The sequence below is a fragment of the Littorina saxatilis genome, linkage group LG15, assembly GCF_037325665.1.
Source record: "Littorina saxatilis isolate snail1 linkage group LG15, US_GU_Lsax_2.0, whole genome shotgun sequence".
NCBI classification, from domain to species: Eukaryota; Metazoa; Mollusca; class Gastropoda; order Littorinimorpha; family Littorinidae; genus Littorina; species Littorina saxatilis.
This window is the reverse complement of record NC_090259.1, coordinates 45,344,011-45,360,673: the sequence shown is the minus strand read 5'-3', so window position 1 is coordinate 45,360,673 and position 16,663 is coordinate 45,344,011. Positions and strand designations below refer to the sequence as shown.

Sequence of the window (16,663 nt, the reverse complement as noted above, 5' to 3'; positions counted from 1 at the left end):
CATATACACATACACACACGCACACACACACACACACACACACGCACACACACACACACACACACACACACACACACACACACACACACACACACACACACACACGCACACACACATTAACATTAAACATTGACGGTTACGCTGTGCTCGTTAAGTGCACACAGTTTGACTCATTTGTTGAACTGTGTCAGAATTTAACGTTTTGTAGATGTCTCATTCCGTCAATAACCAGTTGTACAATGAATATACCATTCTTAAATAAAACCGACACATAGTTGGAAGAAAATGGAAATTAACAAAATACTCCGGCCGCATGAGCAGATGTACTAAAGTTGCCACAACTAAAACTCGTTGTTATCTGGGAATGTTTTCAGTTTCGCTCTGTTGGGAAAATAGAACGTTAGGATGTTTTAATATTGCTTTTAGCGGCATGTTGTTTCTTCACCTGCCAGAATGACATGCTACCGTATTTTCTCACGATGCGTATCAATATGCACCGACAGGTGCACGCTCATACCCAAATGCAACCTCAGTTACACACACAAAAACGTCAAAATGACATCTGGTTTTAGCTGACAGTTTTATAGAATGACAGCATAATTGTTGGCTGCAATAAATACTTATCATGGTAATTGCTTGTCTCTGTTCTGTTTGTACAGACATCACACATTTAAAATCGCTGCGGGCACCACATTATGACGTATGTTGAAGTTGTTCTGATTGCCTCGAGTGTTTTGTTAGAGCAATTAACTTTGAGCAAGTGCATCAAATATTCGTTCGCATCGGCTCTTATTTAAGCAAATCCAAAAACAAAGCTTAAAGAGACTGCCAACGTTCCAAAATTCAGAATAAAAAAAATAAAAATAACAAACGTTCCAACAACCTACCTTTTTACATTTAGTCAAGTTTTGACTAAATGTTTTAACATAGAGGGGGAATCGAGACGAGGGTCGTGGTGTATGTGTGTGTGTCTGTCTGTGCGTGTGTGTGTGTAGAGCAATTCAGACCAAACTACTGGACCGATCTTTATGAAATTTGACATGAGAGTTGCTGAGAATGATATTCCCGGACATTTTTCATTTTTTTGATAAATACTTTTGATGACGTCATATCCGGCTTTTTGTAAAAGTTGAGGCGGCACTGTCACACCCTCATTTTTCAATCAAATGGATTGAAATGTTTGTAAAGCAATCTTCGACAAAGGCCGGACTTCGGTATTGCATTTCAGCTTGGTGGCTTACAAATTAATTAATGACTTTGGTCATTACAAATCTGAAAATTGTAATTTTGTTTTATATCAAACGATCCAAATTTACGTTCATCTTATTCTACATCATTTCCTGATTCAAAAAACATATAAATATGTTATATTTGGATTAAAGACAAGCTCTGAAAATTAGAAATATAAAAATTATGATCAAAATTAAATTTCCAAAATCGATTTAAAAACAATTTCATCTTATTCCATGTCGGTTCCTGATTCCAAAAACATATAGATATGATATGTTTGGATTAAAAACACGCTCAGAAAGTTAAAACGAAGAGAGGTACAGAAATGCGTGCTATGCAGCACAGCGAAACCACTACCGCGCTGAACAGGCTCGTCAGTTTCACTCCGTTTTGCACAAGCGGCGGACTACGGTCATTGTGAAAAAATGCAGTGCGTTCAGTTTCATTCTGTGAGTTCCACAGCTTGACTAAATGTAGCAATTTCGCCTTACGCGACTTGTTTTTTGTTATTATTATTTAAACAGCCCGCGACAAGAACCCAACACAGTGTCTCTGAATGCGACAGTCCAGAACAGACGTGAGTTATATGTTTTACTCAGTTAAATCAGGAGACCTGTATGTGCTGTTAGCAGTATCTGGCTTACTTAGTTGCAAAGGAAATATCATTGCGTCATCTTCTTCGGTTTATAGTCCAAAAGTAAACTGTTGCCAAAATGCAGTGTTACGGAATGAGTTTTCCTTATCGTTGTAAATTCCCAAAAGTATATTTCGACGAAGGAAGTTCATAGGCCGAACCCTGTTGCTGTGTATGAATTACTAACATTCACGTGCAATCCACAGTAAAATGACCACCGTATAAACTGTACTCAAGTCAAAAATGGTCCAAAAGTAAAAGGCAGTGCAATGGAATGATTTCGACAAACATGAGAAAAGTGCGTACAGCTACAAAGTCAGTTAGATAGCAGTAAGTTCGACAAGAGAGATTAAAACAAGTCGCGTAAGGCGAAAATACAATATTTAGTCAAGCTGTGGAACTAACAGAATGAAGCTGAACTCACTGCATTTTTACAGCAAGAGCGTATACTCGTAGCATCGTCAGTTCACCGCTCGATGCAAAGGCAGTGAAATTGACAAGAAGAGCGGGGTAGTAGTTGCGCTGAGAAGGATAGCAAGCTTTTCTTTATCTCTATTCTTTTTAACTTTCTGAGCGTGTTTTTAATCCAAACATATCACATCTATATGTTTTTGGAATCAGGAACCCACAAGGAATAAGATGAAATTGTTTTTAAATCGATTTCGGAAATTTTATTTTAATAATAATTTTTATATTTTTAATTTTCAGAGCTTGTTTTTAATCCTAATATAACATATTTATATGTTTTCGGAATCAGAAAATGATGAAAAATAAAATGAATGTAAATTTGAATCGTTTTAAAAACAAATTATTTTTTTTACAATTTTCAGATTTTTAATGACCACAGTCATTAATTAATTTTTAAGCCACCAAGCTGAAATGCAATGCCGAAGTCCGGCCTTTGTCGAAAATTGCTTGGTCAAAATTTCAATCAATTTGATTGAAAAATGAGAGTGTGACAGTGCCGCCTCAACTTTTACAAACAGCCGGATATGACGTCATCAAAGGTATTTATCGAAAAAAAGAAAAAAAGGTCCGGGGATATCATTCCCAGGAACTCTCATGTCAAATTTCATAAAGATCGGTCCATTAGTTTGGTCTGAATCGCTCTACACACACACACGCACAAACAGACACACACACATACACCACGACCCTCCTCTCGATTCCCCCTCTACGTTAAAACATTCAGTCAAGTTTTGACTAAAGAGTTCACTCACTCATTCACTTATGAACTCACTCAACAATAACATTGACATGTGAATTTGAACATGCGTATCTTGAATTTACTCTATGAAGTGTATTAACATGTTGGCTTGAATAACATATATTTAATGTAGTTGTGTATATTCACATGATAAACAGATCCTTGGTTTTCTCATTGCATATGCCAAAAGGCACATATCAATATTACTACAAAGAAATAACACTTGTAAAACTGTATTATTTTGTGATCCAAATGTATTTGTTTCAGGCAGGTGATACTTCAACCACAATGGCAAATCTCCTCCTTGTGACAATTGCCTTCGCGGTTCTACTTGGATCCTCATTTTCAGGTATTTTGCAACTAAAGCTCTTTAACAACCGTTGTTTTACTACAATCACACAAATGCCCTGCACGTCCATTTCTAGAGGCAAAATTATACTTTGTTTGTAACAGTTTTAACAGCTTTTAACAAGCTACAATTCTGAATCAGGTGTGTAGATCAACAAGCTTCTTCTTGATTTTCTGTTGAATCTGAACTTAAATGTTCATACATATTCGTTATTCTTGTGTTCATTCTTCAAGCCTGCTAGATAGTACACAGCGTGTTTTATTGTACTGTATATTCAATCAGGCGCCTATACTGCTTGGAAGCAGCATAACTGACGCCTACCATGGTACAGTATATGATGATAAAGTCAAACCTATTATCTATCCAGAATAGGTTGTTTTATTTCACTATCGTGCGTATGTTTTTTCTTATGCAATTCCTAGTGATGCATGACTCGATCACATGAGCGGTCAACAATGAAAGGTTTTTGTGTGTAATTTAGAATGTTTTTATGTTTGGTTGCTTTAATATTTTGTTTTGGTTGTTTAAGAGCAGACGAACCACACTTTTCCATAAATTGTCGTATGTATAATGCCTAATGTCAAACGGGGGTGTCCTTGCACAACATTGACTGTGGGAAATAAACTCCCCTCTGAACTTGAGGTCGTTCCACGCCAATATTAATAAACTGGCTGAACAGACAGCGCGCTAAATGATGAAAAGATGTAAAATATATTGTCAAGGAACATCCGCAACCTAGCTGACGACGATTTCGCGTTACGTTATTAAGGCTGGTGACCTTTGATTGAAAGAGTATGTTCCTGTTTTTTTCTCCAAATGTTGCTCTCTCTGTCTCTCTGTCTCTGTCACTGTCTCTGTCTCTCTCTCTGTCTCTCTCTCTGTCTCTGTCTCTTTCTCTCTCTCTTTCTATCTCTCTCTCCTTCTCTCAAACTGTCTCTCTTTCTATCTATCTCTCTCTCCCTCTATCTTTCTCTCTTTCGATCTCTTTCTCTCTCTCTCTATCTCTCTCTCTCTCTCTCTCTCTCTCTCTCTCTCTCTCTCTCTCTCACACACTTTCGGGCGTGCAAGTGCGCGCTCGCTGCGGGCATACACTCGTTATAACGTTGTTTAAAAGTCTCTGGTACTACAACCTTGAGTATCTTCGAACCTTTGCTATAGTTCTGTTGTATTGATTGTCTGTACCAGAGGCTAGGCCCTCCTATCAGCCATACAGATCGTCCCGTAGAGGTGCGGGGGGCAACCCTGATAGCAGGCAGCTTTCGGAACTGAAAGACATGGTCAGCATGCTGAAGGGGGATGTTGAGGAGCTCAAAGACATGAACACCATGCTAAAGGAAGATGTCCAGGACCTCAAAGAGGCAACAGGTCAGAATTATGTTCTCAAAAATATTGATGGGGGGGATGATGACGATGACGATGACGATGATTGTGATTGTCTTGGTGACGTTGGCATCATACGCAGTGGAAAAGCAGGTCCCTGCCAGACTAGTTTGACACGACCTCATTTTAATATGATATACACACGTGTGGTTTGAACGAAATTGTAATCTCATGCGGGGTTTCTCTTACGTACATGTAGGAAAAAAATCTTTGAAGATATCAAACGCAAACGCCTTAGTTAGATACTTCTCGTGCTGACCTTGAATTAGACTGGATTTATTGTGTAGACAGACACAGGCTTTGGCTGCAACATTACTTAGCACAAGCGTTCACTCCGCACAGAACAGCTTTTTGTATCGAAGCATAAGGATGTTTTTTCTCAGTCTGGGCGGATCTGTGGGAGATAACATGATTCTTTAAACAACCAGAAAGGTATCTGTAAACACGTCTAACTTTTGCTGACAGCGTTGAGTCTGGTGAGTCTCATCGTCCTAGCCGGGGTTATTAAATTGTTAGCTGTAAACCAGGAATTAAGTCCAGTAACACAAAACAAACTGGAAAAGAATCGACATCGTTCGACGTTGCGTAGTACTTAAGGCATAGGGCTACACCCCGAGAGGTGAATGGGGGGCCCGGGTAGCTCAGGTGGTAGAGCACTGAACTTGTGATCCTGGGGTCGGGACGGACACGGGTCAACTTTATGTGCAGACCAAGAGACAGTATCCATCTCCCACCCACGTGTCACCACAGTGGCACGTAAAAGATCTTGGTAATTCTGCCATAATTGCAGACTGCTGTTCCCACCACAACACGCATACACTTGTGTATATCATCTAAAGTCGGGTTAAAACCCGGGAACATGCCCCCACTGGCTTTGCCATGAGGGCGTAACACTTGAATTTCTCAGGTGACGCTGGCGACTTGATGATGTCCAGGTTGTTCTTGTTTGTTCATTATTAGAATGACCATTTTATTGATTTACATAATGTCATTTTTATCAACCTATTTCTTTCTTATCTGCTTTATTCTGTTTGCTTGTCAGATCCTAGTATAGCGATATGCCGCATTTGTTTAAAGGCACATACCGCGAGTGCGAAATATGTAGCAGTGTTTTCTAAATAACACAATGCTTCATGTATCACTGTGGCCTAGAGTTAAAACGAGGCTTGATCACCTGAAGACGGATGCTCACCTCAAGATTTATTTTTTCTCTAATTTCTGTGTGACACAGACTGCCCAGTCGTAACCTTCACTGCGTTAATTGCGTCTGCAACCATCGTTGTATCAGCTGACGAAACCATCGTCTTCCCATTGGCCACCAGCTTGAATACCGCGTATGACACAACCACGGGCATCTTCACCACGCCGGTCGACGGCATCTACATCATCAGTATCAGCATCAGACCCTTTGATATCGACCCGACGTCTGAGTTTGCTGCCGTCCAGCTCATCAAACGCTTTCCCGATGGCTCCCCTGCAGTGATTGGCCGTGTGATTTCATCGACCGATGACTTTGACATGAGCAGCCTCGTCATCAACCCCTACCTCGAAGCCGGATGCGAGATCTTTGCCAGAAGTGAAGTCGATGCTTCCTTTAGCTCAGGGTCCATCTTCTCTGGAGTTCTGATCAAGCAGATCACGATTGTGGATAATACATTGCCTGTATAATGAGTGTTGGTATATTAATTGTACCTTTAAAATGAGTGTTTGGAGATGGTACCTTTAACAATAAGTGCAGCAATATAGTACCTTTAACGTATATAGTGTTGGGATACAGTGCCTTTAAAAACAATAGTGCAGGGAAATAGTGTCTTTAAAATCGAGTGTTGGAATATAGTGCATTTAAATTAGAGAGTGTTCAATATATTACCTTTAAAAATAAGTGCTAGAACATAGTGCTTTTAAAATGAGTGCTTGGTTATAGTACCTTGACAAAGAATTTCAGAAAAATACTGTCTTTAAAATCAAGTGTTGGAATATAGTGCATTTAAAGTTGAGTGTGTTCTATATAAGTGCCAGAACATCGTGCTTTTACAATGAGTAATGGGTTATGGTATCTTGAAAAAGAATTGCAGGAAAAAAAGTGTCTTTAAAATCGAGTGTTGGGATACAGTGCATATAACAGTGACTGTGTTGGATATAATACCTGTACAAATGAGTGCAAGAACATAGTGCCTTGAAAGTGAGTGTTGGGTTATAGCATATTGAAACAAAAGTGCAGGAAAATAGTGTAATTAGAATCGAGTTTTAGGACATGGTACCTTTACCAATAAGTTTAGCCATAACATAATGTTGACAGTATCATGAGTTGGTCACTAGAGCAGATCATTTAATGCCATTTGAACTATTTCAGATCTATACTTTTAGTTACTTTGTCTAAATAAGACTTATTGTCCTCCTCCCCTCTTCCCTACTATACCATTGTTGTTTGTAACCTTTTTTATGATTAGTGTTTGCAATTGAAAGACAGTGTATTTATAAACAAGAACGTAACATGTAATTTAAATTGAAGTGTTCCACGTAAGACATGACTTACTGCTCACAGTTTTAAATGAAGTGTAGCGTTAAGATATAACTTGAACATGGTAAACACAGTGTGTTCCAATAACAACACTCAAGTATCAAGCTTAACTCATTGTCTCCCAGGTACGGATATATCCGTACCCACTCATTTGACTGTATTTGACCAGGTACGGATATATTCGCTCAGACTGTTCGCTTTAGTCGCTTCCTGTAACGTCGATCTAACGCCTGCATTCCAGCGTGTTGATACACAGTTACTACAGAGTTACTACAATTCTAAATGACCTGCTGCAACACAGCTGGTCTCGGCTAAAAAAAAACTTGGTCAACATAGGTGGGGTAGAAAGTGTTAAACACACCTCTATACCTTGTAATTACATTAGTACAGACACGGTGTCCGTGACATTTAGAGTGTGACAGATATGCGATATGCAATTTCATGTTGACATACAAATAAATGTCCGGACAAATTACAATCGCTCTGTGACAATTTCACTGCAAGAAATAAAAATGTAAGCATAAATGTCTTTCCTCTAATTTATGTTTGTTTGTGTGCGTTTTGGTTTAGATTGGAATATGCCAACACAGAGGCACACAAACACACTCACATCTCACACACACATACACACACACACACACACACACACAAACACACTCACACACAAACACACACACACACACATACACACACGCACACACACAAACACACACACACACACACACAACACACACACACACACACACACACACACTCACACACACACACACACACACACACACACACACACACACACACAGTGCTGAAAGTCCACAAAATGGCGATTTTGTCAAAAGTGGTGTGCCTCAAGGGTCTGTATTATGACCTATATTGTTCTGTATTTATATAAATGATTTACCTCTACATGTGTCAGATGAGAAAGTAAGATGTGAGTTCTTTGCGGATGATTCATCAATCCACACCAGTCAGAAGTCTTTGGTAGCCGTCAACCAATCTCTTCAAACAAGTATAGATGAGATGACAGAATGGTGCACCACTAATGCAATGGTTATCCACCCTGTTAAGACGAAAAGTATGGTGATTACAACTAGACAAAAACACCAATTAAAACCCTTACAGCTTCAACTGTCAATTGATTCAACTCAAGTGCAACAAGTTAAAGAGCATACATTATTAGGGGTTATCGTTGATCAAGAATTGAAATGGCAAACTCACTTGAGTAACATTTGCAAATTAGTATCTAAAAATGTTTACTTATTGTCTAAATTAAGACATTATGCCGATGTGGAAGCACTCAAGTTGTTTTATTACGCCCACATAATGCCCCATATCAACTTTGCTTCAACACTTTGGGATAACTTGGGCGGGGATATAGCTCAGTTGGTAGCGCGCTGGATTTGTATTCAGTTGGCCGCTGTCAGCGTAAGTTCGATCCCAGGTTCGGCGGAAATGTATTTCACAGAGTCAACTTTGTGTGCAGACTCTCTTCGGTGTCCGAACCTCCCCCCGTGTACACTACATTGGGTGTGCACGTTAAAGATCCCACGATTGACAAAAGGGTCTTTCCTGGCAAAATTGCTTAGGCACAGTTAATAATTGTCTACCTATACCCGTGTGACTTGGAATAATAGGCCGTGAAAGGTACATATGCGCCGAAATGGCTGCAATCTACTGGCCGTATAAAATTTCATCTCACACGGCATCACTGCAGAGCGCCTAGAACTGTACCCACGGAATATGCGCGATATAAGACTCATTGATTGATTGATAACTGCAGTGATGTTCATCTCAAACGACTCAATTCTCTTCATCGCCGTGCTGCAAAACTAATGCTGTATGAGTCAAATAAGCCAACAGATGATAAATTAAAGCTCCTTGATTTCCTTCCCTTGAAAGATCAGTTGACGCTAAACAAGGCTGTCTTTATGTACAAAGTAATTAACAATAATGTTCCTGGATATTTAAAATTACATTTCAGACATGCCACAAAAAGATATGGGTCCCAGAACCTGATTCCCCCATCCCTCGTCTAGACTTGTATAAGTCAAGTTTAGCCTTCTCAGGAGCGTCTCTATGGAATTCCATACCCCTTGTCACGATCGGGTGACAGAGACCAAGAAAGTGTCACTCAGTGGAGTGCCTGTTCTTGGTCGATTATGATAGAAAGCGCCTGTACGTGATATTGGGCTACAGCAGAGTTTGCTGACAGTGCTCAATCAGCACGGATGTTTTGTAGCGCACGAGTTTCACAGTGGGGGTTTTTGCTGTCACAGGGCTGACGGTTTTTCGCTGACAGCGCGCACGGGATTTTCAGGGATTAAGTTTCTCGTGTCTTTTTTCTGCTTGGGGAGGCAGAATTGTGTATAGCTGGACTGGTTTTGTGACAAGGTCAGTCACGTGTTATTGGCTAGGTTGTCTGACTGAGACACAAGGGCGGCGCACTTGACACCCAGCGGCAGAAGGGGAAGGATCTAATACACAGTTTCTAGAGTATGATGGTTTTTCACCGAATATTGTATTCGGCACTCTAGGGGAGCTTCCACTAGTTTTTCCTTTTCTCTGCCACATATTTTGCTGAGGACAAGTCGTCAACATTCCTTCGTCGGCGATGGCTTTCGCATAAGGATTCGACAAGGGGTTCTGGAGGTTTTTGGTCACTGTTGACGAACAGAGGCTGTTCCAGGGAGGAGGCGGACTTTGCTTCCATTGAGAGTACAATCATAGGCTTTTGAGGTAATAAATCATTATTTAACGCTGTTGATGAGTCTGTGTTTGTGGAATGAAATACTCTCTGTTGTTCTTTCCAGGTTAGCGCATAATTTACTCTCTGTGACGCTAAAATACTAATCTGTATATGGTTTTTGCAGATAGGGAGAGAAGGACGGAAAATGACTGTTTTGTTGTTGTAAAAAGTCCGTTTTGTGCAGGCCCACGTGCTCGATGAGATATTTAAAGATGACATGTTTTAAGGTGGTGGGTGAGGGGTAGCTGACATGTTTAGTGCACCGATGCTTTCTGTTTGCAGCCTTCGTTTCGTTTCGGTTCGTTTTCCTGGAACCGCTGCACGGCTGCCTTTGGCGGGACACTGCTAGCTGCAGACGTTGGAGCTGGGACCTGAGGAAGCTACGCTAACCGGCTAACCAGCAGACCGGCTAACCAGCAAACCGGCTAACCAGCATACCGGCTAACCAGCATACAGAAAGAAAGCTAAGTGCACCGTGTCTTACGCACCCCGTTGACCACCGTTGTCTTTTCTTATCTGTGATTTCATTGGAGTAGTGACAACGTGGGGTGTTGACCCCTGCATGAACTAGAGCTTTTTGAACAGAACATTCTCATTTGACTGTATTTACACGGGATCAGCGTGTTACTATAATTTTCTATATACTACTGGCATTTTGTCAGTGATCACGGGTTTTTTACGTGTTGAGAACGTAAAAGGAACATATTTTGAGTGAAGGCTCGAGGGAGGTGGCGAGTTTATACATAAACAGGCGTCTGAAACTTATACTTTTGTTGACTCTATTTAATTGTATGACTGCGAGAGTGGATCGTGGTGTGGTTAGTTAATTAGTAGTAATTAACCGGTTCATAATCACCTTAAGTGATATATTGAAACGTGACACCCCTACCCCTCCGAAATGCCTCCTCTGTGAAAACGTTTATATTTTAGTGCTTTTTACATTTAGTCAAGTTATGTTTGTATTTTGATTTGTTCTTTATGTAGAAACGAAGAAATAATACACAAGAGTTTTTAAAACAGATGGTTGCGAGTTGAAAGCGAGAGAAACTTTGATCTTGTCATTAAAACCGCTGGTAAAAGTCACCTCACATAGCACAAATAATACACAAGTCTTTAAAACAGCTGGTAAAAGTCACCTCACATAGCACAAATAATACACAAGTCTTTAAAACAGCTGGTAAAAGTCACCTCACATAGCACAAATAATACACAAGTCTTTAAAACAGCTGGTAAAAGTCACCTCATATAGCACAAATAATACACAAGTCTTTAAAACAGCTGGTAAAAGTCACCTCACATAGCACAAATAATACACAAGTCTTTAAAACAGCTGGTAAAAGTCACCTCACATAGCACAAATAATACACAAGTCTTTAAAACAGCTGGTAAAAGTCACCTCACATAGCACAAATAATACACAAGTCTTTAAAACAGCTGGTAAAAGTCACCTCACATAGCACAAATAATACACAAGTCTTTAAAACAGCTGGTAAAAGTCAACTCATATAGCAAAAATAATACACAAGTCTTTAAAACAGCTGGTAAAAGTCACCTCACATAGCACAAATAATACACAAGTCTTTAAAACAGCTGGTAAAAGTCACCTCACATAGCACAAATAATACACAAGTCTTTAAAACAGCTGGTAAAAGTCAACTCATATAGCAAAAATAATACACAAGGGAACTCTCTCCCTCCCTCTCTCCCCCCCCCCCCCCATAAAAGGCTTGCTCATCACTAGACAGTTTGGAACTGCATTTAGTGCACTAGAAGAATTGTCAGAAGAGGGGTACACTCACTCACTAGAGTGATTGTCTTTGTTCAGACACGATCGGGTGGATTTAGGGTGACATTTTGTAGAGCAGGGTACTGCTGCTCGCTTGCACTTGCATTTAGCTGTGTTACATTTTCCCCTGCACGTGCACACGGAGGCCCCCTTTGCCCAGTTGGTGACTTGTCTTGACGCTTGAATGACGCTGATGTCTTCTAAACTCTCAATGTCGATGTCCAGGAGAGTGTCAAATTGCACATTTCTCAGATCGATCAAATCTGCCTGTTTAAATGTGTTCTTTAGCTTTCCTTTGTTTGTGAAAAGCTTGTAGACATCGCTTACAAAGGATCAGGGTTAAGCCGATAATTTTAAACAGGCTATTGTATGTAAGAAAAACTCAATACGAAAACCCCACGTCTAACCTGTGTGGCATCAGGGTAAAAGGTGCCTTTAAGAGTCACACTATGTCCAGACACAATCTGTAAAGAAAAAAAAAGAAAAAAAAAAGTAAGCCATGTACATGTAGTGTTCTTTCTGTGTGTGTTTCACTTGGTATGTCACAGCAATCCATGTGTATAGTTCTTTCTGTGTGCGTTTCAGCTGGTATGACACAGCAAGCCATGTACATGTGGTGTTTTTTTCTGTGTGTGTTTCAGTTGGTATGACACAGCAAGCCATGTACATGTAGTGTTCTTTCTGTGTGTGTTTCAGCTGGTATGACACAGCAAGCCGTGTACATATAGTGTTCTTTCTGTGTGTGTTTCAGCTGGTATGACACAGCAAGCCATGTACATATAGTGTTCTTTATGTGTGTGTTTCAGCTGGTATGACACAGCAAGCCATGTACATGTAGTGTTCTGTCTGTGTGTGTTTCAGCTGGTATGACCCAGCAAGCCATGTACATGTAGTGTTCTGTCTGTGTGTGTTTCAGCTGGTATGACACAGCAAGCCATGTGCATGTAGTGTTCTGTCTGTGTGTGTTTCAGCTGGTATGACACAGCAAGCCATGTACATGTAGTGTTCTTTCTGTGTGTGTTTCAGCTGGTATGACACAGCAAGCCATGTACATGTAGTGTTCTTTCTGTGTGTGTTTCAGCTGGTATGACACAGCAAGCCATGTACATGTAGTGTTCTTTCTGTGTGTGTTTCAGCTGGTATGACACAGCAAGCCATGTACATATAGTGTTCTTTATGTGTGTGTTTCAGCTGGTATGACACAGCAAACCATGTGCATGTAGTTTTCTTTATATGTGTGTTTCAGCTGGCCAGCCTGTTCCTTGTGCTATCGGCACTGACAGTGATCTATCACACCCAGTTGTGGACGCTCTTTCCTCCCGCACAACACGTTGCACCAGCAAAAGCACCGGCACCGGCACCTAGAGCCTCCGTCACAGTGCTGCGACACATGGCGTCACCACACAATGCCGTCATAAAGGGAACTCCGTCACAAGAGACCCACAAGGAAGACAACGTCACAGCGCTGGGTAAACCGTCACAAGGGACCCACAACAAAGACATCGTCAAAACGCTGAGTAAACCGTCACAAGAGACCCACAACAAAGACAACGTCAAAACGCTGAGTAAACCGTCACAAGGGACCCACAAGGAAGACAACGTGACAGCGGGGGCAAAGCAGCCACAGCCCCCTCTGGCCACAGACCGATACATGATCTACTACTGCAAGGGGGTATGCGGCGGCTGGGCCGACCGGCTCAGGGGAATCATAATTGCTTACGTCATCGCTAACCTGACCAATCGGCGGTTCGGGATAAGGATCCTCGACATCCCGTGCCCGCTCAGCGAGTTCCTGTTGCCCGCTGAGGTGCCCTGGGATTTGCCCGACTCACTGGACTTGAAGTCTGACGCCAAGATGTACAGCAGGCTCGACTACGGGGCGTTCTACAACAGCATGCCGTCCGTCAACTTCAGCGAGGTGTTCACAGCACGCGTGGCTCTCTTCAAGGCCAACCTGGACTACTTCACCCTGCTGAAGAAGAACGCGCTGTACGAGAAACAGTTGCAGTGGATGCGGCCCCTCACCAACGACCAGATCTTCGCGCGGATCTTCCACCAGCTGTTCAGACCGGCCCCGCGTGTGGCCCGCGCTCTGCAGTCTGTGCTCGCCTTAGCCAAACCCTCCCCGGACCACAGACTTCTGTGTGCGCACGTACGCTTCGCCAGCAACTCCGAGATGTTGCGGGATTCTGAGAGGCGGCACACCACGGCCCACGGCCACACCGTGCTGCGCTTTCTGCAGAGTCTTGACCCCGCCAGTCCCCTCTACAACGTCACCACCGCCACCGCCGCCCTTCCCCCTTCCAACGCCAACGCCACCGCCAATGCCGCCCTCCCCCCTTCCAACGCCACCGCCACTGCCGCCCTCCCTCCTTCCCACGCCAAGGCAGACAGCTACCGTTTCTTCGTCACGTCCGACTCCAACGTGTACAATGACCAGGCGGGGGAGGTGTTTGGTGCGCGCTTCGTCCGAACCAGTGGTCAGTTCATGCTGTTCGCCGAAGTTTTACAGTTGATCAATACATATTGTGTCCGTTTTGAAAGATATGATTCGAAGAAGGCACAAGCAGAGCCATCTTTTAAGTAGCATTGTAATTTCTTTAATAATAAGGAGTGGTCTACAAGGTCAAAGGCTTTTTTTAAAGTCCTGGAATAACGCTCCTGTTACTTCGGACTCATTAATAGCTGATAACCAAGTTTCACATAAAGAGCTGAGAACAGTGTGGCATGAATGCTTAGAGCGAAATCCAGACTGAAATGGATGAAACAAATTCATTCGTTCCATATATTCCAGTAAATATTTCTGAATATGCTTCTCCAAAGGCTTAGATAAAACAGGTAAGAGGGAAATTGGTCGAAAGTTGTTAGGGTCCGTAAGATCCTTGCTTTTTGGGAGTGGCACTACCTTGGCACATTTTAAAATAGAGGGGAAAACGTTTTGTTGTATGCCAAGGTTGTGGACATAAGTCAGTGAATCAATTATGTATGGTAAAGCAAGTTTGAGCAACCGGACAGGAATCTTATCGGGACCCATTGACTTTTTATTCGCCATCTGTTCTATCAGTTTTCCAACCTCGTGGACAGTAATTAGTGGAATAGAAAACGTTTTGTTTTGAGTCAACTTTCGTCCACAAAATGTTTTTAATTTTTCGAGAGAGACATCAATATCAAAGGACTCATTCTGCGTGAGACAGGCGTTCAGTTTCTCTGCGAACGAAATAAAGTGTTGATTAAAATCTTCTGGAGTTATTTGTGATGGAGAATTGGTCGATCTCTTTCGAGATGTATCAAGAGAGAGACAGAGAGAGAGAGAGAAAGAGAGAGTAGGACTCAGGAAAAAAGAGTGAGAAAGGGGGAAAAGCAAGAGGGAGAGAAACGAGGACGAGAGGGAAACATCGTGGCAACTTGAGATAATGGCTAACGAGTGACCTTAATTTGCTTCCCACATCAAAATGTCAACGCTATCGTGTTATTTGTGCTAAGGCCAAAAAAAAAAAATTGTCTGTTTCTGGTCACCCGACCGACCCTAAATTTCGGCGCCGACCCTAAACTTTTTTTTTCCAAACTCAAAATGTTTTTATATTTTTTTGGTGGTAAAGGACAGGGTGAGAAAATGAACAACAAAAACGTGTGAAAACGAAAGTCCGCTGACGATTTGTAAATGTGTTGAGTGTCTTGTCTCTATGTATAGTGAATCCAGTCTCTTTGCGCGATTTTTAAAGTTAGTTTTATTGGTCTACATTTGGGGTAAAAAAAAAAAAATTAAAAATAAAAAAAAAATAAAATCCCGACCTACCGACCCTATTTTTTTTAGCCATGTTACCAGAAACAGACAATTTTTTTTTTTTGCCTAAAACAAAAGCTTCGAGTATGGTGTTGGGCTGCACGCACACTTGGAACTTCAGACATAGTTGCATGTCAGTTCTGCCTCACGTCCCCTTCTGGGTCACACACCGGAAACCGGAAACATAGTCAGTCGGATTACCATTTAGTGCTAAAGCAGAGACTGTATAGAGCAATATACTACCTGGTTAAAGCTAAGGGCAAACGGTGGAGAGAAATACGTTTCACATACACGCACACGCAGTCTGTGTCTGTTTTAACTCGAACTCGGACTCGAACTCAAAAACTTTTTTACAGAAGGATACTAGCATTTGGTCCATATGGTTCTTTCTTATGTACATGGCTTGCTGTGTCATACCAGCTGAAACACACACAGAAAGAACACTACATGTACATGGCTTGCTGTGTCATACCAAGTGAAACGCACACAGAAAGAACACTACATGTACATGGCTTGCTGTGTCATACCAGCTGAAACACACACAGAAAGAACACCTCATGTACACGGCTTGCTGTGTCATACCAGCTGAAACACACACAGAAATAACACTACATGTACACGGCTTGCTGTGTCATACCAGCTGAAACACACACAGAAAGAACACTACATGTACATGGCTTGCTGTGTCATACCAGCTGAAACACACACAGAAAGAACTATGCATGTACATGGCTTGCTGTGTCATACCGGCTGAAACACACACAGAAATAACACTACATGTACATGGCTTGCTGTGTCATACCAAATAAAACACACACAGAAAGAACACTACATGTACATGGCTTGCTGTGTCATACCAGCTGAAACACACACAGAAATAACACTACATGTACATGGCTTGCTGTGTCATACCAGCTGAAACACACAGAGAAAGAACACTACATGTACACGGCTTGCTGTGTCATACCAGCTGAAACACACACAGACATAACACTACATGTACATGGCTTGCTGTGTCATACCAGCTGA

General features: G+C 41.7%; 2 protein-coding genes across 2 annotated transcripts; both read left to right on the top strand.

Annotated features, from left to right (window-relative positions):
- The first annotated feature begins 1,710 nt into the window (after positions 1 to 1,710).
- Positions 1,711 to 7,846, top strand: LOC138949452 (uncharacterized). Its single transcript, XM_070321287.1, has 4 exons — positions 1,711 to 1,807; positions 3,339 to 3,420; positions 4,606 to 4,785; positions 6,032 to 7,846. Exons 1-4 carry the CDS (start codon positions 1,787 to 1,789, stop codon positions 6,466 to 6,468), a joined length of 720 nt encoding a protein of 239 aa, XP_070177388.1. The 5' UTR covers positions 1,711 to 1,786; the 3' UTR covers positions 6,469 to 7,846.
- A 5,171-nt stretch (positions 7,847 to 13,017) lies between these two features.
- LOC138949451 (uncharacterized) lies at positions 13,018 to 15,086 on the top strand. Its single transcript, XM_070321285.1, has one exon. The coding sequence runs from the start codon at positions 13,241 to 13,243 to the stop codon at positions 14,435 to 14,437; it is 1,197 nt and encodes a 398-aa protein (XP_070177386.1). The 5' UTR covers positions 13,018 to 13,240; the 3' UTR covers positions 14,438 to 15,086.
- The last annotated feature ends 1,577 nt before the right edge of the window (positions 15,087 to 16,663 follow it).

What these genes read in the sequence shown, in the direction of transcription:
- LOC138949452 (XM_070321287.1), top strand. Translation starts at nt 1,787, where the DNA reads ATGCGACAGTCCAGAACAGAC. An exon ending in TGCGACAGTCCAGAACAGAC is followed by an intron (nt 1,808 to 3,338) that starts GTGAGTTATATG and finishes TATTTGTTTCAG; the next exon opens with GCAGGTGATACTTCAACCAC. An exon ending in GGACCTCAAAGAGGCAACAG is followed by an intron (nt 4,786 to 6,031) that starts GTCAGAATTATG and finishes TGTGTGACACAG; the next exon opens with ACTGCCCAGTCGTAACCTTC.
- LOC138949451 (XM_070321285.1), top strand. Translation starts at nt 13,241, where the DNA reads ATGGCGTCACCACACAATGCCGTCATAAAGGGAACTCCGTCACAAGAG.